The sequence below is a fragment of the Prinia subflava genome, chromosome 2 (genome assembly GCF_021018805.1).
Source record: "Prinia subflava isolate CZ2003 ecotype Zambia chromosome 2, Cam_Psub_1.2, whole genome shotgun sequence".
In the NCBI taxonomy this organism is placed as follows: domain Eukaryota; kingdom Metazoa; phylum Chordata; class Aves; order Passeriformes; family Cisticolidae; genus Prinia; species Prinia subflava.
This window is the reverse complement of record NC_086248.1, coordinates 7,069,982-7,096,630: the sequence shown is the minus strand read 5'-3', so window position 1 is coordinate 7,096,630 and position 26,649 is coordinate 7,069,982. Positions and strand designations below refer to the sequence as shown.

Below are 26,649 nucleotides of genomic sequence, written 5' to 3'. Positions count from 1 at the left end.
TAAGGAGACTTCAGGCAGGAAAGTCACCATTTTTTTCTAAGACTGTTTCTTTCATACGTGCAGACCCTTGGTGTTACCTCTCTGGAGCAACTGCCTGGGCCAAGGGTACCAGGCTGGCTTGATCTGTCATCTGTAAATAGAGGCACCTAGCATGGTGGCACATAGAATGGGCAAGACACTGCTTCAGCAAGACAAAAGTTTTCCTCTTCTTGTAGAAGTTTATAAATTCTGTGAGCTCATTTCTACCCTCAGTGATACAGATGGCAGCTCTCCAAATGCCATACATGTGTAACTGACTGCAGTGACCTCTCTGACGCTGGACCTTGGGTTCTCTGAAATCCCCCTGGGTCTCAGGAAAGGCTCCAGAGGTGCTCCATCACATCCTTCCAACTGGAGCTGTCCATCACTCTTGCAGGAGTGTTTTCAACAGCTTTCTTGATGTTTGTGGCTCTTGGAACTCCCTTTCCTCTGTAACAGAAAGGCAAATATGCAATTCTAACATAGCAATCAGCACATCTGGGGGGCGTAGAGTTGGCAAAGCAATTGTTAATCACCCAAGCCTTCCCTTTTGTGGTTTAGAGTGAGACTCTTGTAGTTCACTGGACTGGAGAGAAGGGAACCGAGTCTTTTCAGAAGGCTACTTAATTCTCACTCTTATCAAGAGCTTAATGTTTTTCAGGCCTTCACAATGCTAAAGCAAAACTGGTGAGCAATTAGGAAGGAAAGCAGGATGGTTAATGCAAACATGGTCACAGAGAATGAGACTCATTCCTCATTTAATTGTAGGTGTGGGATTCATCCCACAAATTAGTATTTTTGCACTGAAGTAAATAGGTACAGCTGCCTACAGGAAGGGAGTACCCAAGCTCCCATTAGGCAACGGCACGGACCCTCAGCTCCCTAACATATCTCTGCACATACACACCACAGTTATCTAAGTCAGCCCTGCTTCCTGATTCACTTAAAAGTCAGTGGTGAGGAAGAGATACTTTTAGGGCATGATTCATTCCACCCTAAAGTACCTAAAATAGATGAATAACTCTTGCTTTATGAGTCTAGCTGAAGTATTCGGATAGGAAATGGGCATGGACACATTAATGCCAAGGAATGGTTGCATAGTCATTACGTGCATGTCCGTTCTAACTAGAACATTTATCAATGATCAGCCCACCAACAGCTCTTTCTAGAGCTACATGATTCCTACTCACATCACTTCTGAATGCCCTCTCTGTCTCAAACCACTGTTTTTTGACTTCATGCTCCCATATGTATGTGCCAGTCTCTTGTGCATGCTTTATAAAGCAATCAGATTTTCAGTAAAAACTCCGGCACTTATGTTACAAAAATTATACTGGGCAGAAGAGCATGAAATGTTCTTTAGGGTATATTTCTGTCTTGGCAAAGAGAGGGAATGAATGATCTAATGGGTCTTTCCATCTGTAAGTCAACATTCAGCTTCCAAATTATGACAGTCTTTTTCTTCATAGGCATTAAATGTATTTGTTTTTGAAGATGTCTCTTATTAGTATCTTCTTTTTTACATGATGATGTAAATTTACACCCTTGAAGTGATATTTTTATAATTCCCACCAGACACATCAGATAACTTAGGAACCTCTTGCATGGCTAAATGCTCTTTGCCACAGTGTGCAAATTCAGTTAGATCACTCTCAATTGAAAACCCGTTGAGACTTGAAGAAGAACAAAGGATAGTAATATTTTTAGCAGATTTATATTTGTCGCAGCTTAGTAAGTTGAAGAGGTCACTAAAGTCTGTCAGGTCTGGAGAAATAATTTATTACTGTAAAGGAACTCAGGACAGCATGAGCTGGACATAATCACGTATCCAAACTGGTTTGCTGACAATGCAGACAGAGTGAAACTCTTAGCAATACCTGTTTTGGAAACTGCACTAGAAAGGAAATTTTATAAAGTATATAAGAATTGGTTACTTCTGAATCACAGGGGTTCTAGCATCTACTCAGGCAGTTAAACTGTGGTTGAGAATAATGATTGAGAAAGATTGTGGGGTCTCTTATTTTGCTTGATGTATGGGGTGTGTTTAATGATAACACTTCAGATGCCCAAGATGGCTGAATAGTTTGCTGTTGCTGCTTCTCCTTGGGACAATTTCAGAAATGTCTGAAGAAAGCTGATTCCCAGCTGTATTTGTAAACACTTTAATAAAACACCTTTAACTTGGTCTCCCATAGAAATGTTCTTGCTAGTTAGACTTAATAGGATCTCCCTACTTCTCTGATATAGACAAAAAATATTGGTGAATGTGTTCTAACATGAACCTGCTAATTAAAATGAAACAGTGGTACCATTGTGCTGCTATCCATCTGCGTGTTTAAGTAGTTCACCTGTAAGTCTGTGTAGGCTGAAACTGAGCTATAGTGGATGATGTTTTTAATCCACAGCCCTTAAGATAGTGGAAGCATTCGCTAGAATTGTATTGAAGGTCCTGTGGGGTCTACATTTTTTACTGAAAGGCTGTGATGGTTCTGTTTTGGCCCTCTTTCTTATCTTAGCTAAGGCCTTCAAATGTAATAGAAAATAAAGTTAAAAATACTTTTTCCTGCTTCCCTAGTAGGGAGGATTAGAAATATTTCCACTTGGTCAGTTTAAGCCTAAATACCTGTTCTTCAGGATTCAGCCACCTTGACTCCATAGGTGCACAGCCTGAAATGGCTGATTCAGCCTTGTCTTTCTCTAAGAGAGCTAAAGGCCAAATGCTGGGTCAACCCTGATGAGGAGCTGAATACCAGAGAGATTAGTGTTTGTGTTTCTCCTAGAGATGAATGTAAAAAGTCTGAGATTTTTAGTGGCTGTCGCTGATCTGTTGACACTTACCTGGAATTAAGTATGTCTCTGGAGTATCACGCAGAAAAACCCCAACTTTTTACAATCTTTCTGTGCTCTCCTACGTGTAGCTCCCCTGGTATGTTAAAATCTGCCTCTCTGGCTCCTGAACTTTTAGTTATAACTTCAGATCATTTTGGTCAGCAGGTTCTAGAAACTCATTAAATAGTGTTATAATTGTACATGCAGAATGAAGGAAAGCAAATACAACCTTAATTTTCTGAGTCCATTAGCCAGTTCCCTTGATTCATTTATCTGGAGGATTGAGAATGCCAGCTAATTTCATTTCCACAGTTGCATTTTCCAAAATCATCGAAAGACTAATCAAAAGCTTGTAGCTAATATTTGCGGCTTGTTTGGTTTTCTCCTGTTGTTTGAACTGCTTCCAATATGTATTGCCAATGACATTTCTCCACCAAGCAGAATAAATACCAAAACTATAGAGAGAAATAGTTTTACTGAAAAAAGCAGCAAATGTGTTGCCCTGTAAATACAAAGTTTCTCAAAGCCACTGACGTCCTTCTGTAACTTCCATGGCAAGGAAATGACAGAGCCAGAATAATAAGTTTACTGAATAGATGTAATATATGTAATTCCAGTACTCTTCCACAGTTTGAAAGATAAATTTACTTACATTTTTTAATCCATTTTTGCTATGAAATATTGAGTTGAAGAGAAAATCTAATTCTCGTGGACTGTCTGCTTAAAATATTGTTAATATTGGAAATTTTATTTGTGAGACTGCACTGCATGACCCTGAGTTTAGGCTCTGGATCCTAAGGTGTTACTTGCCTCCTTTTATTTATGATAAAAGAGGATCTGCTCCCCTGAAATATTTGAAATCTAAACAAGGTAGAATGATAATTTTTGTTATATAAATTAAATACTGAGACCCAGAGCAATTCAGAGCATATCTTCAATTCCGCAAGCTGCCTTCAAAAGAGTAGGCAGTGAAGTGATATCACTGCAGCAATCTGCATGTGTACTAATTAGTCTGGATGGATGCTGCAATTTCATATTTATATTGCATCTGAGGTGCTAGCTGGTGTATTAGCCACTTTGGAGCATTATGCATTGCAAACAGATCCAAGGTGATTTAGGATCATACAGTCAGTGTTGGAATTGTGGTTAACCTCACTACCATTTTTTAATTTCTATGTTACATGAAAAATATTACAGACTCATACATCAGTGTAGGGGAAGGGCCCTGTGGAGGCCATATGGTCCAACTGGTTGCTTGGAACAGGGCTCACATCAGTTTGTTCCAGTTCCTTAAGGCTTTGTTTGATAACTCATCTTGTGAAGATTTTTTTATCTATATATGGTCAGAATTTCCCTTGCTATGACTTGTGTCCATTGCTTCTTGTCTTTTTGTTGGGCATCTCTGAGAAGAGTGTGACACCATCCTCTCCACCATCCATTAGGTAGCTGTAGACAGTAACTGAGATCCTTCTTCTCTCTGTCTTCTGAACAAACCCAGCTCCCTCCTCTCCTAGTTCTCCAACCACTAACAACATTGGAATGGTTGGGCTTGCTCCAGTATGTCCTTGAACTGGCGAGACAAGTCTGTGGGAGCATGAATCTGTCTAAAGTCATGTTGTTTTGGAAGTGCAAAATTGCATTAATCTCTTCTGGAAGCAAGCTCCATTATTAAGGTCTTGATCTGGTGGAATTTTTGCCCCCATTCGAGAACGTAAGCTACTGATTTCTTGACTCTGGTAGCTGGTGCTGTATATCCAAATGAGCTGGAGTCTTCTCTGTGCATACCTGAGGTTACCTCACCTGGTCCCGTAAAAGGCTTTGAAGACCAGGTCTAAGATCTTTGTAATGACTCACATAAAAGCATAGTGAAAGAGAATATGTAAATATCTGAGTTGGGAAGAGCCTGGTGAGAGAGGTGGTGGCTTTCAAAGCAGTTTTAGTGCTACTGAAAAAATCCAGCTGCAGTTTTGCACTCACAGCTTCAGCTGCAGGAGGAAACTATAGATACAGATGTAGATAAGTTGTTCCAAGAGGAAGATAAGGATTCAGAATAATTGCTTCAGGAGGAAATTTTATTCTGTTTTGGGGTGTTTGGAATGAGTATCACTTGGGAGGAGGTGACTGTGCTGCACACCTGTGGTAACCAGCAGTGGTGAGAAGTGAGACAGTCACATGGAGATTTTTCGGTTTAATCCATTAATCACATGGCCGTCGCTGCGGGTGTGCTGTCAGACGTACCCAAAGCATGTGCTTTGAAAGGAATCACAGATTCTGGCTGACTCTCTTTTGTCAATGCTCATGATGCACAGGAACATTCACAGTGACACGACCTGCTGAGCTCTGCAGGCTGCTGTTTATCTTGGTCAGGATTTTTTCCAGTGTGGTGCTGGTTTTTCATGACCTGTACACTTAGGGATTAAAATTATTTGGTTGCACGTGTTGGTTCACTGAATGGAAAGGTCAGTATTGGTAACACAATTTTAGTTTGTTTTCACTGTTCACATCGCACTGGTTGGGTTTCAAAGTAATGCTGATTCTTTATCCATGGATGCTGGTGAGAGAAGTGTGTATTGTTGGGGGCGTTTTGTGGCCTCCATGAATTTTTACATTTCCAGAATTTGCACTTTCCTTTTATGGGCAATTTAGTGCTTTGCCTTCCAGGGGTGTTCTTCGTGTGCATATGGAATCTATTACACATGATTTGTAGATTCTTTGTAGATTTTAAAAACAATGAAGAATGGGATTTCACAATATAGGAAATATGAACTAAGTTAAAACACCCTAAAAATTTGAAAACTGCCTTCCTACAAGTGGAAATACATAAATATTTTGTAAACAGTGCTGGCTGTAGGGGTTTTAACTAACGGAAATGGGATATTCATCTGCTAAACTTTGAGGTTTGGGGTTTTTCTCATAATGATTGTTGCAAATTGTCCTCTTTGTGATCACTGAGTAATCTTAGATGTTGGAGTCATGTGGTTCCCAAAACATTTGGGAAGGAGCGTCGAGAGAACCCCCCCACTTTTCCAGCCCGCTCTTTCTGGTGCCAGGATAGAAAAACGCACTGTGGGAAGGTCTTGTGGTAAATGACTGTTGAGGAACGTGAGCTCCACAGAGCTTTGGAGAGAGACACTGCTGGGCTTTGCCCTTGATACAGATACACTGGATCCCAGAGGTGCTGGAGGTGGATGACATGCAATGACTTTCAAAGAGCATTCTTAACACAGTAATCTGGTCTGCTTTGATAATCTGGTTTTAGCCATTTCCTTGGTCATGAACTTTCCCTCTTAGTCCCTTTGTCCTTTCTGTTTCCCCTCCTATTACCTGCCAGTTCTAAACTACTTTTTTGTGTTTCAGAGGCTTTCAAGAAGATAGGGACATTCCTTGTTTCAGTCTACTCTTCCAAGATCTTCATGTGCTGTAGACTTGTTAACATGTTTTTAAGGATCTAGACGCCTCCAGTGAATACTGTAAGGGGGAAAAATAACATTATTTTTGGTTGAAGATTTTTTAAAATATTCATTCAAGAACTTTGAGATACTCTCTACAGAACCTTATTTTCTGTCTTGGAATTTGGCTTTACCTTTCTTTCCATAGTCTTGGGAATATAAGTATTTGGGATCTAATTAGCCCATGCCCAAAAGAAGCATTCAAAGTCCCACCATGGTGCAAGAGGCCATGGGATAGGATGATTGTAGACATGGCATGTTAGACTTAGGTCACAGCTTGGTCCCTCTTAATCCCATTTTGTGGCTTCTAGATTTTGCTGTTGGTGGGCTTTGCTTCTTTATTATGATTGTCAGTCTGCCTGAGGATGCTGTGGTCTGCCTTTAAGGCCTGTTACTTGTGATGACACTTGAAGCAGATATTCTGTGATCCTGAAGAGTCTGAACTATGTCTATTATGTGATTAGGTCCAGTCTCCTGTCACAAGACACAACTTAAGAACAGCTATTTTCCCAGCATGGAGAGATGTGTGGCCTGATCAAAGGAAACATGTAATTATAAAAGCTAAAGTGAACCCAGCATAGAATAATTTTCTTTTATTCATTGGATTTATGCCTTCTGATGCTCTGATCATGGGAGAGGACACAGACATCTACCTGGAGCCTAGATGAAAGCAGTCCTTTCTTGCTAAGTCAAGAGCCCTAATAGGACACCGTGTACCTAGAATTTCCCTTTATAACTCCCCTTATGTGCTTAGCTTTTCTTCTGCTGTCCTTGTTGCTCTGTAATGACTCAGAGGCACCTCTGGAATTAGCAATGTTCATGCGTTCTTAGTGCTTCTGTGCCACTTACCTCCTACCTGGCATTTTCCTATTTCTCAAATACATTTTTAGTATCTTTCTACTGATCAGAAATCAAATGACACTCTGAGACTGGCAATGGAAAAGGATCCCTTTTCAGAATTTGCACTGCTACATGTGTCCTCTGATAAACTGCACTAAGTGCCTGCTTATTCTGTACGTAGTACCTACAGATGCAGAGTTCACTGGAAGGGGAGGCAGGTGAAAGGAATCTGAGTTCAGCCCTCATTACTGCTTCTGAACTCGTGTGAGCTCAGGATTTTCCTCACTTCCCCATTTTTGGGAACTTCAGCTAGCCAGCCTTGGTATTTCAGAGCATCTGACCCACGAGGAAAGACTGAGACAATCGAGGACCCAGGTGAAGGAATAGTCTGATCAGAGTAATGTGAAAAGCTGTGTGGAGATGGCCAGTGTAGTTCAGAGCATGCATGGCAAGGGCCACATTATCACAGTTATGAACCGCCACAGTAATTCCTCAGTTCAGTCATCCTGACAACTGCCCACATACAGAAAGATCTTTTTTCCTGAAGAGAATCCAGTTTGTAACAGATAAAAATACTGAAAAAGCAATGTCAGAGAAGTGCAGGTTGGAATTAGATGGATACAGACAGCTCTTTCAGTTGGAAAACTGATGATGCTGCGGTTCCATTTTTATTTTTAACTCAGAAAACACAGAACTGCAAACAGAACTATTCCTTTAGAGGCAGTGGAAACTCCTGAGATTCAAATACGCAGTAAGTGCATGAGGAAACAGTCTGTTTCAGGTGCACTCCTCGGAAGTAGTTGTAGCAAGGTTGAATATGCAATCCCACATCATGGGAACACCATACATACATAGATTTTCCAATTTAAAACATGGATATGAACAAAAACTTATAAATTGTTTTGCATTGAAACTCAAGGTCACTGCCAGCCTGCCGGAGACCTGCCGCTGCCGCTGCTGCTGTGTGGGGGTCACCAGCGGTGGGTGCCACTGCCCTGATGCTGCCGTCCACCGACAGAATCGGGGGCACATTCCCTTCGGCGCGCACACAATGTGCGAGCACGGACGCCTTCCTCCATGGCTCTTTCTAGCTGGAAATGCCGACCCTCCTCCCGCACTCAGCCGCGTCCTGGTGTCTGGATGCTTTGACGCGCGGCGCTCGGCTCCAGCAGTGCCCCAGCGGTGCCCGCCGCTCCCGCACACCCCTGAGCCCTCCGCCGCTCGGGCTCCACACGGGGGCACGGTCACACGGGGGAAACCGCCGGCGAGACCCCGGGGGAGGGAGCGCTCCGGCGGGCACCATCGCTAAAGCGAGCCCTGCTCGGAGGATGGCAGCAGCATCCCCCGCACGGCCGTGGGGCGGGGGGCGATGCCGGCGGGGATAGCCCCGCCGCACGGTTTTCCTCGTCCCCGCGGCCCCCGGGCGCTCGGCGCGGGGGCGGGCGGACCCCTCCCCTCCCCGCGCTCCCCGCCCCTGCCCCGCATTGGCTGCGGGCGCTGACGGGCAGCCGGGGCGGCCCCTGCCCGCGGCCGCCCAGGGGCACTGCCCGCACTGGGGGTCCGGCCGCGCCGGGGAGCGGGGCTGAGTCGAGCCGGTGTCGCCATGGGGGTGGAGATCGAGACCATCTCTCCGGGAGACGGTACGAGCCCGTGGGAGGAGCAGCCCTGCGGCGCGGGGACGGGGGCGCCCGCTCCGGCCGGGCACCCGCGGGCTCCGGGAGCGAGGGAGCCGCGTCCCCCCGGCGGCGGAGCGGGGAGCGCGGTGCGGGGAGGCGGCGGGGCCGGGAGGGGAGGCACGGCCGCCCCCAGAGCCCCGCGGGCACGAACCCCCGGTGCGGGAGAGGCGGAGCGCGGCCGGGCGGCCGCCCGGAGTGGCGACGGCGGCAGGGGCGGCCAGGGGCTGGGGTTCCTATGGCATCCGCTGACAGCTGCACAGCCCCAGCGCGGGGTCAGCGCCGGCGCCCGGCGGGGAGCCCGAACTTTCGCCGGTGGCGAGCCCGGCCTCGCCGGGGGCACCGCCGTTCGTGCCAGCATCCCCCGCCAAGGCACCGCCGCCTCCCGGTCCAGCGTGGGATGCTGGCGAGGGCTGATGCCCGGGTGGCAGTCACCTCTCCTTGGCGCACGCTTGGCTTTCGAGAGCCAATTCGCCGTGTTCTGCTCTTTCTTGGCATTATAATATAATTCCGTAAGGTTGTTGTGTTTTGGGGTTTTTTAAGAGAATGCAATTTCTAACATACATATATAGCTATATAACAGGCCAGGTTCATCGTTGGCTGATATACAACCATAAATAATTTGTTCAGATTGATTACAGATTAAGTTTCTTGGCTGAGTATCTTTCCTTTCTTTGTGTATGCTTTTAAATTGGCTTTTCCCTCTGTGCTGTTTAGCTCTAGAGATCGAATTCTTCTCTTAGTTGCACAGATGTAAAAGAAGAGTACTTATACCCACATAAGTAATGATGCTGACTTGGGAGTAGGAAGGAGAGTGGAACTACCTCACAGTAGTACTTTCTATCTATTAAATAGATCAAGACTGTCATTGTAAGTAATATGCGATTCCAAATAAGGTTATATGGATTAGTTCTCTTGGTTGCAAGTCTTAATCAAAATCATTTGACTTTAAAAACTCTCTTAAGCCACAGTGAGTCAGTGGTCTTGTGAATCTCTGCTTTTAATTTGGCTTTGATGTGAAATTGTGTAGCTTCATTGGCTTTGCTGGTGGTACACTCACACAGCAGAGTGTGTGGCCATAAGGTCTGAAACTGCTTTTCTCAGATCTCTGTGTAATAGTGGATCATTTTAATAATACCTATTTTACTGGGGGTAGAATTCATCTCACATAACTTTTCTCAGGTTAGCTGGCTAGTCTAAAGCACTCTTCTGGGTTTTCTCTGTGGCCATCTCCAGAGAGTAATTCATCTTGCCTTTCTCTGGATAGGCTGGCTTTCTCTCAAAGCACTGCTAATTCTTTGCTGTCAATAGAGGAAGCCCAGGAGACTGGCATACGATAGTTGCCTGTGGTTTAGATGGCTGTGAATTTAAAAGAATTTAGCATACCATGGTGCCCTTACTAGATAGCTACTGTGCTGCATTTTGTGCAACGTGCAGCTGGGGATATTCCAGCCAGCTAAGCCAATGAACAAGGCTGTTCAGGTGGCACTTGGAAGCACCACTTTCTCAATTTTTGTGTTATAAATCTTGGTTCATCATATTAGCCTGCCCTCTGCCATTTATGCTCATGGTGCTGGCATGTGAGCCCTAAGCCCACATAGGTTGTGTGTTACCTGCTGGTTTATATCCTGTGGAGCTCCCTGTAATGCAGGACTTGTTATCACGTTAATTCTGACCAAAGAGCCAGAAAGCAAACTAAGAGCTGAGCCTCAGTTTCACAGAATCACAGAATGGCTTGGTTGGAAGGGACCATAAAGATCATCTTGTTCCAACCTCCCTGCCATGGGCAGGGACACCTTCCACTAGACCAATTTGCTCCAAGCCCCATCCAGCCTGATCTTGAACATTTCTAGGGATGGGGCATCCACAGCTTGTGTGGGCAACCTGACTCAAGCTTGAGTTTTTAGCTTTCTCTCAAGGATGTTCCTTAATAATTAACCTCATTGATACTTTTAAGTTCTTCTGAACATGGGCACTCCCCTGGCCAGCCTTGAGAAATCAATGTTAGCATCTTTTATACACCACTGGCATCTAACTGAGCCTTGAGACTCATCCCTTAGCTTTTAGTATCTTTGACTATACCTAGAATAGGTAAAATGGAAATGGTAATTTCATTTTCCAGTGTCAAGCAAATAATTTAAGCTTTCTTTCCTGTCAGTATGAACATTTTAGGAGGAGCTACTAGGCTCTTAAAATAACTCAGTGTACTACTGCTTTACTGTTGCCTGATGCTACAAAATTAAACTGCTTTTGTCTGTGAAAATTTCTGTAAAACCCATCCCTGCTAATTAAAGATGCCCTCACAGAGCTGTCTTTCTTGAGTGAAAGGCATTAGAGATGTGAATACAAATGGATTTTCTCACAATGTCAGACTGAGACTTTATTTGAAAAATCATAGCAAAAACATTCTGAGAATTACTAAAAGTTATAATCCATGAAGTTTTGACTGTTCTTTTGCACTTACAGAATGTAAATGCATATGCAGTGCACACATATATAGGGAGAGTTATCTAAGGAAAATATTACTTGGCCTAAGAGCTAAATAGGAGCCAAGCTGGGACCTTTTACCCTAAACCATACCATTTCTGTCTTGCATATTAATGATTTGGTAACACATAGTCATAGAATCATGGAGTTGTTAAGGTTGGAAATACTTCTAAGATCATCAGGTCCAGTCATCAACCCAGCACCACCACCATGTTCACCATTAAACCATGTCTTGAGATACCCTATGCATGTGTTTTCTGAACACTGAATGTGACTGCACCACTTTCCAGGGCAGTTAGTGTTTTACAACCCAGTGCTTTACAACCTTTTCTGTGAAGAAGTGTTTCCTGATATCCAATCTAAACCTAACCCAGTGCGACTTGAGGCCATTTCCCCTCACTTTTACCCTCTACTTCTTATCTCGAGAAGAGATAGATCCCTGCTTCACTACAACCTCCTGTCAGGGAGTTGTAGAGATGTCAGGGAGTTGTAGAGAGCAAAAAGGTCCCCCCTGAGCCTCCTTTTCTCCAGGCCAAACACCCCCAGCTCCCTCAGCTGCTCCTCCTAAGACTTGTGCTCCAAGTTGTATGAGGAGCCACTTAATATCTACAGCTGTCATGTGGATGTCCTGGGTATCCTAAAGTAACCAAATGGCTAATACCAGATCTCAGCATTTTCCTCTTAAAAGATAAACTTGGATAGCCAGGTCAATCAGAGAAAATAAAAGAATAACCTTTTATAATTTTAACAGGACGGACATTTCCAAAGAAGGGTCAGACGTGTGTGGTGCACTACACAGGTAAGGCACGTTCTGGATGTTCTCTTTATATCAACTGCTTCACATTCAAGAATGATTTCCCATTTCAGATGTCTGTTGTATTTTTTGTTTTGTTCTGTCACTCATAATCCACTGGATAATGTTTGGATGGGTTTCCTCCTATTTCACTTCTAGCTGAGCTGTTAAAGCCACAGTAGCTAGATGTGCCTGCTGGCAGATTTGCCATTGGTAGCGTTCAGTGGTGAGAGCTTTGCAGAAAAACTGCAGACCTGATTCATTAAGCCATTTTATTAGTTAATGAAATTGAGCGTGAAACAGTCAAAATTCTGGGTTCATATTTTTACAGCCTCTGATCTTGCCACAGACAATTAATGATTATATATATCTTAAAAGCGTGTGTCCATGTATTGGCAGTAAAATTCATTCCAGATTGAAGAGATCAATACAAGGTCTATTTAAACACCTGCTTTATGGACTTGTGTTAATCTTAAGTGGTGAGCTGGTTAATGGAGCTGCTTATACTGAAGAAGAAAATGTTCTTTAGATCAGTTTATGGTGTTATGCTTTGTATGTAGTTATGTAAGTTGTCAAAGGGATGCAAAAATCTCTGCAGTCTGAGTCTCCAACTGGGAAGTTCTCTTCAAGAGCTGCCATTTTATGAGATATTTTTCTTAAGAAGCTAACATGCAGGTTATGTAGGGATTGAAGCTTCTGATCTGGGCCTAGATAGTGAGGTAATGTTTTCTCTAGTGTTCAGGATGATAGGAAAGTTCTCTCTGTTGCTTTTCTTCAGCTTTGTACTTGCATCTTGCAACTAGAGCAAGATGAGAACATTTTCCAAAAAATCTAACTAATGAAATAAAACTGTTTGTATTTTCAATAAACTTTTTATATCATTTCAATAATACCACCATTCAGAAGGTTATATGGGAGTTAGTGCACTGGCTCAGGGTGGAGATTGTCTGGGTTTAAGCTCCCATATATACATTTATATATTCAAAGCAGTTTGATCTAATGAGGATTTCTAGTTTGAATTAGAAGACATTAAGCACATGGATCTCCCATTCCAGTCTCAGCTCTTACAGTCATTCTTCTCTGTAACTTAGATATGAAAATAAATGTTTTGAAGTTATTTTTTGTGAAGATGCTGAAAGATACGTTTCTCTTCCTGTCCAAGCTTCAGAAGGTTTTATGAAATAAAATTGTCACCTCCCACCCCTAGTTAGTTCAAGATAAATTTAAATGTCAGAACTGAAATAAGCAAAAGAATTTCAGCCTAGTGGCTCCCACAAAGCACATTTTTTCTGGATAACTTCAGAGAGTGTGAATGGTAAATGTGAAAAGATAACAAGATGCTGCATACTCCTATTGCAATTAGATGGTGTCTTAGATGAGGCTATCGTAAGTTGGCTTTGACATAAAAGACTTTTTAAAATAAACTCATTAAATCAATCTCTAGTGTAAACTGTGCTTTCTCCATAGATCTTGCTGCTGGTGCTGTGCAACCTCTCTTGACTCCCAGATTAGAGCAGATATCAGGGGAAGCTCATCACCTCAGTTCCACTGCTGGTGCCAGCAGTCTTTGATGGTGATGTTTTTAAACTGAGCCCATGGTTAGTGGATAAAGTGTTTCCTGCCAGTGATCTATAAAGCATGTGGGTAAGATGACATGTGAATGTTGAGTTTTAGTTTAAAACAGTTTTGTTTGGATCCAGTACAGTTTCTTTTTGTACTGATGTGGATGTGCCTGGTATTTATCTTGGAATGATCTCTGTCTTATTTATGTGATCTTGTTAGGCTTCAATGTGCTTAATACTTATCCTCACCACACTCCTCTGAGTCCTGCTTTAGAAATTGGGTAGCTAAGTTATAGGGAAGTCTGCAGAGTACTCCAGAACCTCTGCCTTGGCACCTAGAATGGGAGTTAAAAACTAAGACACCTAGGTGCAAGGAAATGATCCAGAAATGCTGCTTTTCAGAGCTGCTTAATATTGTATAGCATGTATAGCTCTCAAGTTATCTCCATATTCAGCCTATGTGACACTCTGGAGCTGGGCACAGGTAACTGTGAGGAGGTGTTGTGTTAGGGGAGGGAGGGAACCATGCACTGACTGGACTCCATCAAGATCCAGAGATTGTTTGGATGCCCAGAAAAGCCTGACCTCACTGGAGTGCTTGGAGCACAGCTCTGAATCCAAGATGGAGCAGAGCAGAGAGCCAAACCACAGCCTGTGATAACTGAACAGTTGTTTCATGTTGGAGTCTAGACATGGCAAACCTATCCCCAGCTGTCTCTTGCAATAGAAGAGAGTCATAACTCTGCCTGCCACATCCTGAACTGCAACCATGACATTCCTGGGGAGAAGAAAGCTGAAATTTCCCACTCCCTCCAGTTTAGCTTGGGGCACTGAGCAATGAAGAGTGCAAGAGCCATGGGCAAGGAAAGGAGCAGACAAGAGGGTGAGTATTTGGTGCAGGCATGCAGGGATATGGAAGGAGTTGTAGTGCAATCCCTGTCTTTGGGGATTAATTCGACACCTTTATTTTAATCCTGTAATTTTCTCATGTGGTGGTGCCAGCGGAGCAGGCCGTGTAACTTCTCGCAGTGGCTTCTGCTCTCGTACCAGCGCACACTGTGGTGACACAGCTCTTTAACACAAGCATGGTTGGTCCTGAAGGGCTAGTTTTATGTGCATGCACAGAAAAAAACATTGCCTGCCCACTAATTATTCCTGTCTCGAAGGAGAGGAGAGGCTAAAATGGGTTCTCTTCTGCCAGATCAAGTTATGAATCTTTAGGGAGACTCCAGTGAGGAATGGGCTGTGGGCTCTGTCATGTCTTATTTCCCCTCTTACCTTTGCTCTCACAAGTATGCATTTGCCATGTGATGGGGAGTGATGGCAGAGAGCATGGTCAGGAAGGGACTGCTGGCACTGTGGGAGTAAAAGGCCTGTAGAAACCTCCAGTTTGTAGGAGTAAGCTGTGTGTATGACTTGTCCTGGTGGTCCATGCAGTAAAAGTCCAGAGAGGACCAGAGGCTGCAACCCCACATCTTTGGCAGAGCTTTAGAGTTTACTCGTCCTCTAGGATTTTATGATTCATCACTAAGGTAGAGATTCAGCAGGGTAGTTTCTAGTCTGACAACCCTACGTCTTCTGGAAGAGTGGGAAGTGAGAACTGGAATCTCCTCAAGATGAAGGAGAACTGTGATTGAGTTTTACACTTCTGCTGTCAGCACTCCAGCTATTAGGCTGTTATATGTGGCAGCTTTTCCTCTTTCTCTCCTTGATCAACTCGATGCATAATCTCAGGGTACAGTGTGCTCTGATTCCCAAAAGCATTGTGGTGCCTTAAGGAGCAGACCTAAGTTCCAGTGGCAGCAGGAGTTAAGGTGCAATCTCACTAGGGAGCAATTTAGAAGGGACTTCTTCATTTAAGGAGATTGTTTTTAATTATTTTTTTCACCCTTAGGAGTAATTCTCTGCTGCTTTACAATTAGAGCAGGATATTTGGATTACCCTTCAGAAGTACCTAATTGCCCTTTCATAAGACGCCTTAGTGCCTAACTTTGGTCCTGTAAATCACCTGCTAAGTTTTCAGCTTTGCACGGCCTGATTTAAGTACACAAATAGATGTCTAGATAATTGCAGAAGATTAGATAGGGGGACTGTGACTGAACGTGAAACCAAGTCCCAATCTTAGCATATGGTGGAAAAATGTGGTCAGATTCCTGTATGCTTATCTTTGTTAACAAATATAATAATTTCTTCCCAGCATCTAGCATCCATGTTGAGTCTCAAAAGTTACCTGACACAATATTACTGTAATAGGATTAATAGCTAAGGCAGAACACTGGCACTGAAATGCATTTACAGCAGCACTCGTTTATGTCATGTTTTTTGTCACAGATTTCCTTGAGCAAGCTTCTCAAAGCCTTTGGCAATCTGCTTACTCCTTCTGTTTTCCATCTGCAAAATGATAGTTGTACTTTGTCTGCCTCCTGTAGAGAGATTGCAGGCAGTTTGAGATACGAACTGCCTCCTTCCTGCCTGTTGTAAGGGTGACCTAATCTTGATTGGGTCTTGGGGTTACATTGGACTACTGACAGTATTACAAGCAAACTCATTAACCCTGGAGTGCATAGAAGGAATTAAGGCATTTTCTGCAGTTTTGTTTCCTGTGATTTAAATTTGTTGACTCTGGCAACAGGAATTAGCAGTGTAGAATTTTCAAAGATTTACGAAGATGATACAAAATGTGACTTTTAACTTGCCCCTCAACAAAACCTTCACTGAGGAGGGATATGCTCTGTCTGGAGACTGTGAGGTAAAACCTGCACTCCAGGAAGCTGAGTCCCATTCCTGACCCTCCTGCTTGGATGATGGTGTGCCTTCACACCAGCTTTGCGTGTACTAAACTAAATCTGCTCATGATAATGAGAGGGCAGCTTTTTTTCCAGAGTTATTCAGAATTGACATTTTGTTGTGTTGTCCCATGTAGCTTGTGGCAGAGATGGATTCTTAACTTCATCTCTTCAACCTCTTCATCTTTCTCCTTGGCCACCTATAAAACTCTGATTATAATACAATTACACTTTTTAAGGAATTGATAATAACCAGTGTTTCTAGTATGGTGGAACTGACTTATTTGAGTGTGACTATAAAGACACAGTAAATAATTATTTATTAAACTGGACTTTTCTCAGGAGATTTTTCATAGACTTTTTAGGCTAGGACTATGACCCCAAAATTACACTAAATAGATTTCCAATAGAATAGAATATTTCAGTTGGAAGTGATCTAAAGTGATCATCTCTTCCAATTGCCTGATGACACCAGGGCTGACCAAAAGTTAAAGTAAGTTGTGAAGGTCATTGTCCAAATGCCTCTTATACACTGACAGATTTGGGGGAATCATCCACCTCTCCAGTGTTGGACCCCCCACTCAGTGAAGAAATGCTGCCTCATGTCCAGTCTAAACCTCCCCTGGAGCAGCTTGGACACATTCCCACATGTCCTGGATCCCAGGGAGGAGAGCTCAGCACTGCTCTCTCTACTTCAATATTTCATTACTGAGAAATTGATGTTTTATTATTTTTTTAATGTTTAAGTGAAATTTCACATTGAAATAAATGAATACTACTCCATTTATTTCAGATGAACTGTAGAAATTCATTCTGTTTTAAGCAGGCTTTTATTTAAAGCAGAGCAAATGATTATTTGTTCTTTTCCTAGTGGTCTAAGGACAAATTCATATCATCTTCTTCTCCCATATATTGCCAGAATTACTTTTTATTGTTTCTTTAGCTTTGGCAGTGGTGTAGTGTTGAGAATTATGGTTATGTCTGTGAAGTTGAAAGCTCTTTATATAACAAAAGCATACTGCATAGATATAGATGAACAGTAATTCATAGAATATGCTTGATTTATCATGATTAAAAACACTATTTTCCATTTAACACAATAGAAATGTAATGCAATTCCCTTGAAATAATCCTTGCCAAAAAGATCTGCCTATTTTTCTTGAATCAAAATCAACCCAGCCTTAAGTGTGCATAGTAATACCCAGAGATTTGTCTATACTGACATACTCTCAAAAAGACTAACGTGAATTCAGAATAACTTTACGGAGTGTCATCTGTTTGTCTATGAACACGACTGGATGAACATCAGCCTTGTGCACGCACTTTGTGCCAGATGAGTACAGGAGGATGTTATTTCTCTGGTCCCACTTTCAGAAACATCTGTACCACTTCAAGTGGAAGCTCTGTACGTGTAGTTGAGAGGAAAATTGAACTACATAAGACATTTAATCAAAATTCTTTGTCTCCAGGAGGCTGGGTTTGGAAGAGGAAAGTGAATATTGCAATTAGAACTATCATTAATAAGAATTGTATTGTAACAGACATTACAATCAAACCTTGATTTAAATCTTGCTTACCTAGAGGGAATTTAATTCTTTAATTCTTTAGTTCTTTAATTCTTTAATCAAGCATGTTCCCAAGATACAAAATACCAGAGGCAGGTGAGGTCTGTCCATCTTTTGGGGACTGTCAATTTTTTGTATTTTTTATTTAATGCCCTTGTTTAAAAGTATGAAAGCCTTTTGCTTCTGTGGAGATCTTGGTGGCAGCTAAGCTCTTAGGAACTTATTTTTTCTTTGGTGGATCATAACTGCAAAAAGTAGTTTCAGTCCTCCCTGAGGAATGTGGTGTTTTGCCACCCCTTAGAAACATTTTGCAAGTCTTAAACTCTGTCAGTAAAAGGATAAAAATTCTCATATTTGCTTATTTAATATAGATTAGTTATCCCTGTAAGTATTTTAGCAGTGACTTTGGCCTAATAGTGATGATAGTGATCAGAGTCCAGAAGCAAATGTTTGAGCAGAGGAGATTTCTCCTACACATTTTACTGCCTGCTTATTGGCTGATGTCAGGTGTATTACTTGCTCTTTCATTTTGTAAATTTGATATAAAAAAGGGCTGTGCCTCTCAAAAATTGTCATGCAATTAATGTTTGCAAATACAGTGAGACTCACTGTAAGAAACTATTGATATGAAAACTGATTTGATGAATAAAAAGGTGCCGAGATTTGTAAGAGAAAAAGTAGCAGCTTCAGCAGCAGAGTGAGTGAGTTTAAATTGAACACACTAGATCATTGCCTGATGGAAAAGGATCAGTGTAAGAAACTGTAGCCTCAAGTTTCCCAGTTGCTCCTCCTTTGCTGTGTTGCTGTGTATGGTGCCTCTTGGTTTCACTGAAGTCACTTGTGGTGTTAGATGTTATTTAATGTGGGTAAGTGAATCAGAAAAGGACCCTGAACTATTTCAGCAATGTTTTTATTGGCAGCCTCAGCTGTGAAGCCTTGGTTTGACTAAGAATTGGAAGTTTCTCCTCTTAAGGGTGGTCCTCATGGCACTGAGGTGTTATTTGGACCTCTGCTGCTATGCTTTGAGCATATATGTACCAGAGGAAGGGAAGGCTTCAGAACTGCCCATGAATCCTGTCTTATATTCATTTGGGAAGAAGACAGGATGAGTTTCATTCTTGCTGAGTAAAGCAGATTATAAATAGATTTCTTCAAGATAGCATACGGGCACTTTGTCCCCTGACAGAGACTTCTCTGTCAGCATGAGACGTGCTGAGTGATTTGGTGGCTGCTAGCTTCGATTTTGGAATGCATGCTAACCTTTACAGGATTTCCTTTCATGGTGGGATTGTAGCATCATTCTCTCTTCCCATTGTTCACAGAAATGAAACTGCTAGCAAATAATTAAACCTCCTACTCCTACCTCACAAAAGCCTTGAGGAAGTGGATTTCAAGATATTAAAAAAAAAAGCTCACAAAGCAGATTATCTAAAGTTCCAGAGAACTAATAGTCTCTGTTCATCAAGTGTTTAAAAGCTCAGAGCTGATCCAAAAAAGTGCCATCTTTTAGAAAATTAGATTGCTGTATCAAACAAGGTATTTTTGCTGGATCCTCTTTGCACTCATTTTCAATGATTCCAGTATGCCCTGCTTACAGCTCATACCTGTGTTTGAGGACTTAGACCTGAAAGATTTGCATTCTAATTCTTGATCATTAAAATTCCAGGTCCTTACAAGAATGACATCATTTTCTAGTAATTTATGCAGCCAAAAATGAAATAATTGTTGAAAAAACTGTGCAATGAGTATTTTTGTTAGTGGAAAATGTACAAATGATCCTACATTAGCCAAAAAGAAGCTCTTACCAGCTGGCACCAGTGATAGGCTTGTCTCCCTTTATTGACAAAATAGAACTGACATCACCGTATTTACCTAATTAAGAAGTCTAAATTGAGAGCTTAGTTACCTTGGGTTACCTAAACAGTTAGATTGTGGATATGCCTCTCTTTCTATTGATTAGATAAAGAGCTTAATACGGTTCCCAGGTCAGGCAGCTCAGCTAGGCAGGGGGTGTGGAAGGGGGAATATTTTCTTAATTTGACAACACGTGGTATCATCCCTCCGCAGTGGCTCCAGGGCAGGGATATGTGTAATACATCACATCTCAGGTGTATGACCTGAGCAGTGCTGTGCAGCCAGAGGTCTCTGCAGCCTTGTGGTCTCCAGCACTCCGTGTGTTGGTCCAACTGCAGGACGTGTGTGGGATCCCTGGGGAGGGCATTGCCCAGGAGCTCACATGGTCCCTGTTTCTGGCGCTGGGGAGCAGCTGAGCAGGCGGCCTCGGAGGACGCAGCAGGGAAGCAGCAGCTTGGTGTTGGCAGGAGTTCTGCTGAGTCTTGCTGAACCAGGGCCAGGAGGTGGGGGGGCTTTATACTGAAAGCAACATCTCTCAATAGAGACATATTATTTAGCTTTGCTTACTCAAGGGCATTGTAAATCTTCCTTATTTTTTTTTTTTCCACGAGACTGCTGGCTGCAGAAGTTGGTATTCCCTTGCATATCACTCAGTGTGAGGGATCTTAAATGTTGCAGCCGTGGTGTCATCACCATGGCAGAGGCAGAGGATCTTTGTAATCAAGGCAGCAGGTCCATGTACTCAGGCAGTGTAGTCCTTTCTCTCCCATCCAACACCCTGGGACTTCTAAAACTCAGTGTTACAGCAGTGGTTGTGAGGTACATTTGATTTGTAGATCTCCCTCTCTCTCTTCTTATGATATCCAAGTGTGATTACTCCTTCCAGATCTTTTCCATTGAATCCTGCATAGTTATTTGGCTCGTAGTTGTCTCTTCCTGCTCTAATTCACTTCCCTTTGCACATTTAATGATGTGACCACCTTGGTTTAGCAAGATTGTCTGTTCTTACTTTGTTCTCAGTTAGAAATGGAAGACTTGTTTTTTGACGGTGGTTTCCTGCTGGACAATGGAAAAGACCTAACACCTGATTAGTTCATTTTCCGATCAGTGATTGCTACAAAAAAAGACACTCCCAGATGCACTGGCTTTATCTAGTTTTTGATGACCAAAGGGAAAATGTATTTTGCTACTTGCTAAACTGTTGAAGTTGCTGCTGTTGCAACTTTGAAAGTAGCAGTTGCGTTGAAATTTTTTACACTGCAGTAGGAAAACAAACAAACAAACACAAACCAAACGTAGTTGTTTGGAAATTACACTAAAATACTATATAAGGATTGCAGTTATATCTTACATTTTTGTTCTCTTCTGTGGATAAATTTCTGATTTTACTACAAGCAGGGATTTTCAAGAAGACAGGATGACCTCATACATTTGGAGGTGCAATGTAGCCATATTTAGAGTACATAAAAGAAAATGGAAGGTGAGTCACACAGTAGACAAGTTCCTGAGGCATCGTTATCAAGTGTTGCCATTTTCAGACTGGAACGTACAGTTTTCAGCCTGAAGAACCGAAATAAATTATTTTATTTGTAAAAGCTGTAATTTTGGTGAAGAAATCTTTCCCACAGATTTTGTTTGAAGATTGAGGATCTGAGTTCTGTTTTGAAGATCTGAGGATATGGAATTCACAGGCTGCTGCCAACTCTGTATCATAGGATCATGGATAAAGGACCTTAAAGATCTCTACTTCCAACCCCCTGCCGTGGACAGGGACACCTTTCATTAGGCCAGGTTGCTCCAAGTCCCATCCAACCTGGCCTTGAACACTTCCAGTGTGTGGGAAGTGTTCAAGTGGAACACTTCCAGTGTGTTCCACAGCTTCTCTGTGCAACACATGCCAGTGCCTCACCACCGTCACAGGGAGGAATTTCTTCCTTGCATCTAATCTAAACCTGCCCTCATTTAGTATAAACTGTTGCCCTTCATCTTGTCACTACAGGCCTTGGTAAAAAGTCTCTCTGTCTTTTTAATGTATTGAAACTTACACAGTAAGGTCTCTGTGGAGCTTTCTCTTCTCCAGGCTGAACAACCCCAGCTCTCTCAGCCTGTCTGCCCAGGAAAGGTTCTCCAGCCCTCTGACCATTTTCATGCCCTCCTCTGGATCCACTCTATCAGGGCCAGTGTCTTTCCTGTGCATGGGACAAAGGAACTGGCTCAAGTACTGCATCCAGTGAGGATCTCAAGAGACAGAGTAGTGAGAAAGTCACCTCTCTTTACTGCTGGCCACATTTCTGATGCAGCTCAGGGTGTGCTTGATTTCTGGGCAAAAAGTGCACATTAATGGATCATGTCCAGCTGTTCAACCACAGCACATCCACATTCGGGGTGCCTCCAAATCCTTCTCTGTAGGGCTCCACAGGCCATTCACAGAGACGAACACTTTCCTGCAGTGTCATGCTCAAACACCTGACCTTGGCTTGCACTTGAGGTCACTCTCTGGCAGTGTCTCTCCCCTGATGAGAGCAGGAGCTGCTCCTCTGTCACTCTGTGTGGGTGACTAGCTCCTCACACCCTTGTGTCTCACAGTGGCCAGCGGGCAACAACTCTGGAAAACTGTGGCTATGTTTGTCCCACTCTGTCAGGGGAGGTTTTGGAGAACACAGACAGGCCCATTATGGCTTTCAGTTTATTCTGTCCTTTGAATTTCTTCTGCCATCATTTGCACCTCATCTTCAATCAAATAAATAGCAGGGACACATTCAGATGCTTGCTTAGGTCAGTGGGCAGTGCTCCTGCACAGCACAGCTGAGGGCTATCATCTGACTGTGCCTGTTTTGTCATGTCCTACCTTTTCCTGCCTAGAACTCTACAGTCCTGACTTTTTATGTCTTAACACTGAGGACTTCCAGGGCCTATAACTCTAAGAGATGTCAAAAAGTCATTGGAACAGAGTAGAAATGCCTCATTACAAAATGATCCTTACCTGTGCCATTAAGACTTGTTCTTTGTGAAACCGGTTGTAACACTTATCTCATTTTCTCAATATTTTTTGCAATCTCTGGCTGAGGGTGTGGGAGTTTTAAATGTGTATGAGTCAAATGCAAATTCGGAGTTGATACAGTCATGAAGAACTGCCATCATTAGTCCCCTGAGGACAACTTAGAAAGCTGAATCTGATCAAAGAGCTACTCACTTCATTCATAAATTGCTTTGGAAAAGGAAAAGCTTTTTTTTTTTTGTTTACTCCCCTTTAAAAGACAGGGACATTCAGAAGGGAAATGCTGTGTCCAGGGCACAAAGCGAACTTCTACAGAAGTTGAAGCTAAAAATTCATGGGCTTTGAAATTCCTTATATTTATATCTTTACATTTACCTATCTACTTACCTATTGCATTACCCACCTATATATATTGTATATAGGCTATACCAACTCTGTAGAAGAGTTGGTTTTTTTTTCGTGACCTCAAAATAGTGTTTACCTTTTGAGAACAAACTATTAAATTAAGATAAATGGTGGGAAATCATGATGTACTTTAGTTTTTATTAGGTTTTCTGTCTTTGTCTAACCAGTCTTGATTTGATTGGTTATATAAGCATTGTAAACAAAATAAGGGCTCAGTCCTTCCTTGCTGTAAAGAATAGGGGACTTGACTGTAATGATTCACTATATTTCAATGAAGTAAAGCTTGCAGTACATTGATTTCCTAAAACTGCAGAACCATTTCTGAAGTGCTTTCCTAAGACTTGCTATCATAGCGCATTCAAAGTCCCTCTTCAGATTCAAAAGTTCTAAAGCATTTGGGAAAACAATAGGAAACAAAGTGGGCTGGACCTGAGAGGGCGTGGAGCTATAAACACAGGGGCCAGAGGTGATGGAGAGCTGAGAAATTATTTGCCTTACAGCAAAAGAGCAATAAAATCTTGGGCTGGGATTTTTCCCTGCAGGAGTGTGAAAAGAAACATTGACTGATTGCAAAGCACCTCCATAGTGTAATGGAGTTACACACCCTGTAATCTTTCTATTATTCAGTCTGTCAGTGCAGGACTGGCCCATTTGGAGGCTACAAAGCATTTAGATGCTGACAGCTGTATGAGGCTGTAACAGACGTGGTTGGCCATTGTGTTTATAGAGGGCAGTGAGATAAGAATAGCTCCCAGTCTTCAGCGCCTGCCACATTCACTGGAGGTTTTGGACACCTCTGTATGTCTTGTGGACAAGTAGCTGTGTTCAAAAAGCGGGGGGCACTAGGGCAATACTTATCTTAGCTCTTCTTTTTCCCTTGAGAAACTGGTGTACAATACAGGCTAAGAGAGTGTCAACTGATAAAAGCCAGACAAATGCAAAGTGTTCTCTGGGTTTGATGTTGAGGAGCCATCCGAGAGGAGCCGGACACTGTCTGGCACACCGTGAATAAATTACTGTCCCCAATGCGCCCTTCCACTGCACCCTCCTCTTGGTCTCTTACTATGCATAGAATCACCTTTCTTCTTCTAGTTTTTTTCAATACTTCAACAAGTTGTAATAGACTTCTAGAAAAAAATTCTAGAATGTTTGTTTAGTCACATGCAGGTTTTTGTTTGAGTTTTCAGTGCTACTTGTTTTGCAGTTTCTTAAGCACATTCTAGCAGTACATTAAGCTGAGACTTGTTTTCAGATTGCTTCCTGAGAGGATGAAGCAGTGGAGATTTTTAGCACATCCAAAAGAACATATGAGTGCAGTCCTGATTTGAAAATGTTTCTCATGCTGCAGCATAATTCCTTGTCACAGACACTGCAGGTGCTGCAGTGTGAATAGGTGGGGCTGAAAGAGGGGATGCAGGGACATTCCCAGCTATTTCCTGATGCCTCTGCATCACGCTGTTCTGTGTCTAGAAAGGTTGCAGTGGCTGCACTGTGAAGTGGGTTGAAAATCTGATGTGAAAGAAAAACAAGTTGGAGAAGGAGGGAAGAAGTGGTTGTGATGGACATCAACAGGATGGAAGTGCAGGGTGATGGAAAGAGCAACAGCCACCCTTGTGATCTGCAATGCTGCAGGCCTGGAGTTTTGCAGTGGTGTAGGGAGCCAAAGCACTCAGGTGGTTGTAGAGAAGAGAAAACTTGCCTGTGGGAACAAGAAGCAATATTTATTTCTGCTTCCTTCTCGTATTTCTGTTCTGTCCAGCTTCCCAGTAGTCTGGGGACCCTGCCATAGCAAACTCTCAATCTCTCCATTGCAATAACATACTGGGACAAATTTATCTTATTGTCTTATTGTGTGCTTCATATGTATAACACTGCTGTGATGAGGACTCTCTAGTGGTTCTATTTGTTTATACAAGTGAATAAATAGAATAAATTTGCTTGAAATTTGCATGACATCCCCCCCCCCCCCCGCCCAAGAAAAGAAGACAAAAATTTCCTTCTTGAAACTTGGTACTAAAGAACATTTTTGGTGCACAGTTATTTAGTGGTGGGTGGACAGTCATTCAAGGGATGAGATCGTGGTGCACAATGAGAGCATTTTACTTTGAATAGGCAGACTAGGGTCTATACATGGAGAAATTATTGTTATAAATATATTTACTAATACAGTGTGCATGACATTGTTTAAAGGAAGTACTGTTGCCCTTCTGCTGAGCAATTGCAAATTTCAAACCTTTATAATTAGCTTCTTATCAGAAAATGAATCACTGTCACTAGCCAAGGTAACTTCCGAGCATGACCTGTATAAACCTGTCACTGAGCAGGATTCATCAGAACTACATTAGATCCTGATGAAGGTATCAACTTGAATATCACTACCAGGGTGAAGTATTTAAAGAAACCACCTTATATTGAAGTAGTGACACTGCTGCACAAGGTGATGGGACTGTTTTTACCCTGCAAAAGATTCATGGCTCTTGGATTTAAAAGTTTAAAAAATGGTTTTGCTGAACCTTCCTTTTACTCCTCCTTGTGAAGCAGCATGTGCTAATTTAGAAATGCTTCTTTTGGCCAAGCTGAGTGAGGATAGATTTGATGACAGGCCCCTCATAAGAAGAAGGTACTTAGGACTTTTTTATGGGGAGAAGCCACAAGCCATGGATGCTTTTCTCCCTGCTGTTTGCCAGACAGCTGGGGAAACAACTTACGAAAAAAAAAAAAGTCAGTATACCATATATTTTTTAAATTGTCATGCATATCTTATACAACAGATTACGGTATTAGCTTAAATATGGGATCAACACTTCTATATTTAAGATGGATTAGGGTGGGTTTTTACAATTTGTTTTCCTGTTTTTAATGTATTTGAGGAAGACATCTGTAGTACAGGTGTATATATGCCATAGTATAAAGGCAGTGTAAGTATAAAGACCTTAGATTATAATGTTAAAAAGTTCAGGTCAAAGTGAGTGTGGGTTTTTAGTGTTCCAAATATTTTGAAATAAAATCTGACTCTTGTTTTGTATTACAGTATCAGTATTACAGTTCTGAAATGTTATGTTGTGTTGTACCTTGTTCAGCTGGTCTTTCTCATCTGTGTTTTTAGTAATAGTGACAAAATTTTGATTTAGAATGTCACAGAAATGGAATAGACTATTTCAGTTGGAAGGGACTTACAACTATCATCTGGCCCAACTGCCTGATCACTTCAGAGCTGACCAAAAATTATGGTGTATTATTAAAGGCATCATCCAAATGCCTTTTAAAGACTGACAGTTTTGCAATTTTGGGGTCATTGGTAGAAAATTTTGTCAAGTTGGCTCTCAAGGAGTTGGTATTTGGATGGCTGGATAATCTTTACAGAGGATCTTGAGGTTTTCCATAATGGTC

The 26,649-nt window shown here is 42.2% G+C and overlaps 1 protein-coding gene across 2 annotated transcripts in view; it reads left to right on the top strand.

Annotated features, from left to right (window-relative positions):
- Positions 1 to 8,651: 8,651 nt before the first annotated feature.
- FKBP1B (FKBP prolyl isomerase 1B) overlaps positions 8,652 to 26,649 on the top strand; it is a 47,277-nt gene continuing 29,279 nt past the window's right edge. Inside the window, exons 1-2 of one of the 2 annotated variants that reach the window (XM_063391824.1) lie at positions 8,652 to 8,776; positions 12,048 to 12,095. In XM_063391824.1, the coding sequence (XP_063247894.1) occupies positions 8,740 to 8,776; positions 12,048 to 12,095 (85 nt within the window). In that variant the 5' untranslated portion in view covers positions 8,652 to 8,739. The remainder of the gene's footprint in view (positions 8,777 to 12,047; positions 12,096 to 26,649) is intronic. The other variant, XM_063391823.1, reaches the window with a different exon arrangement.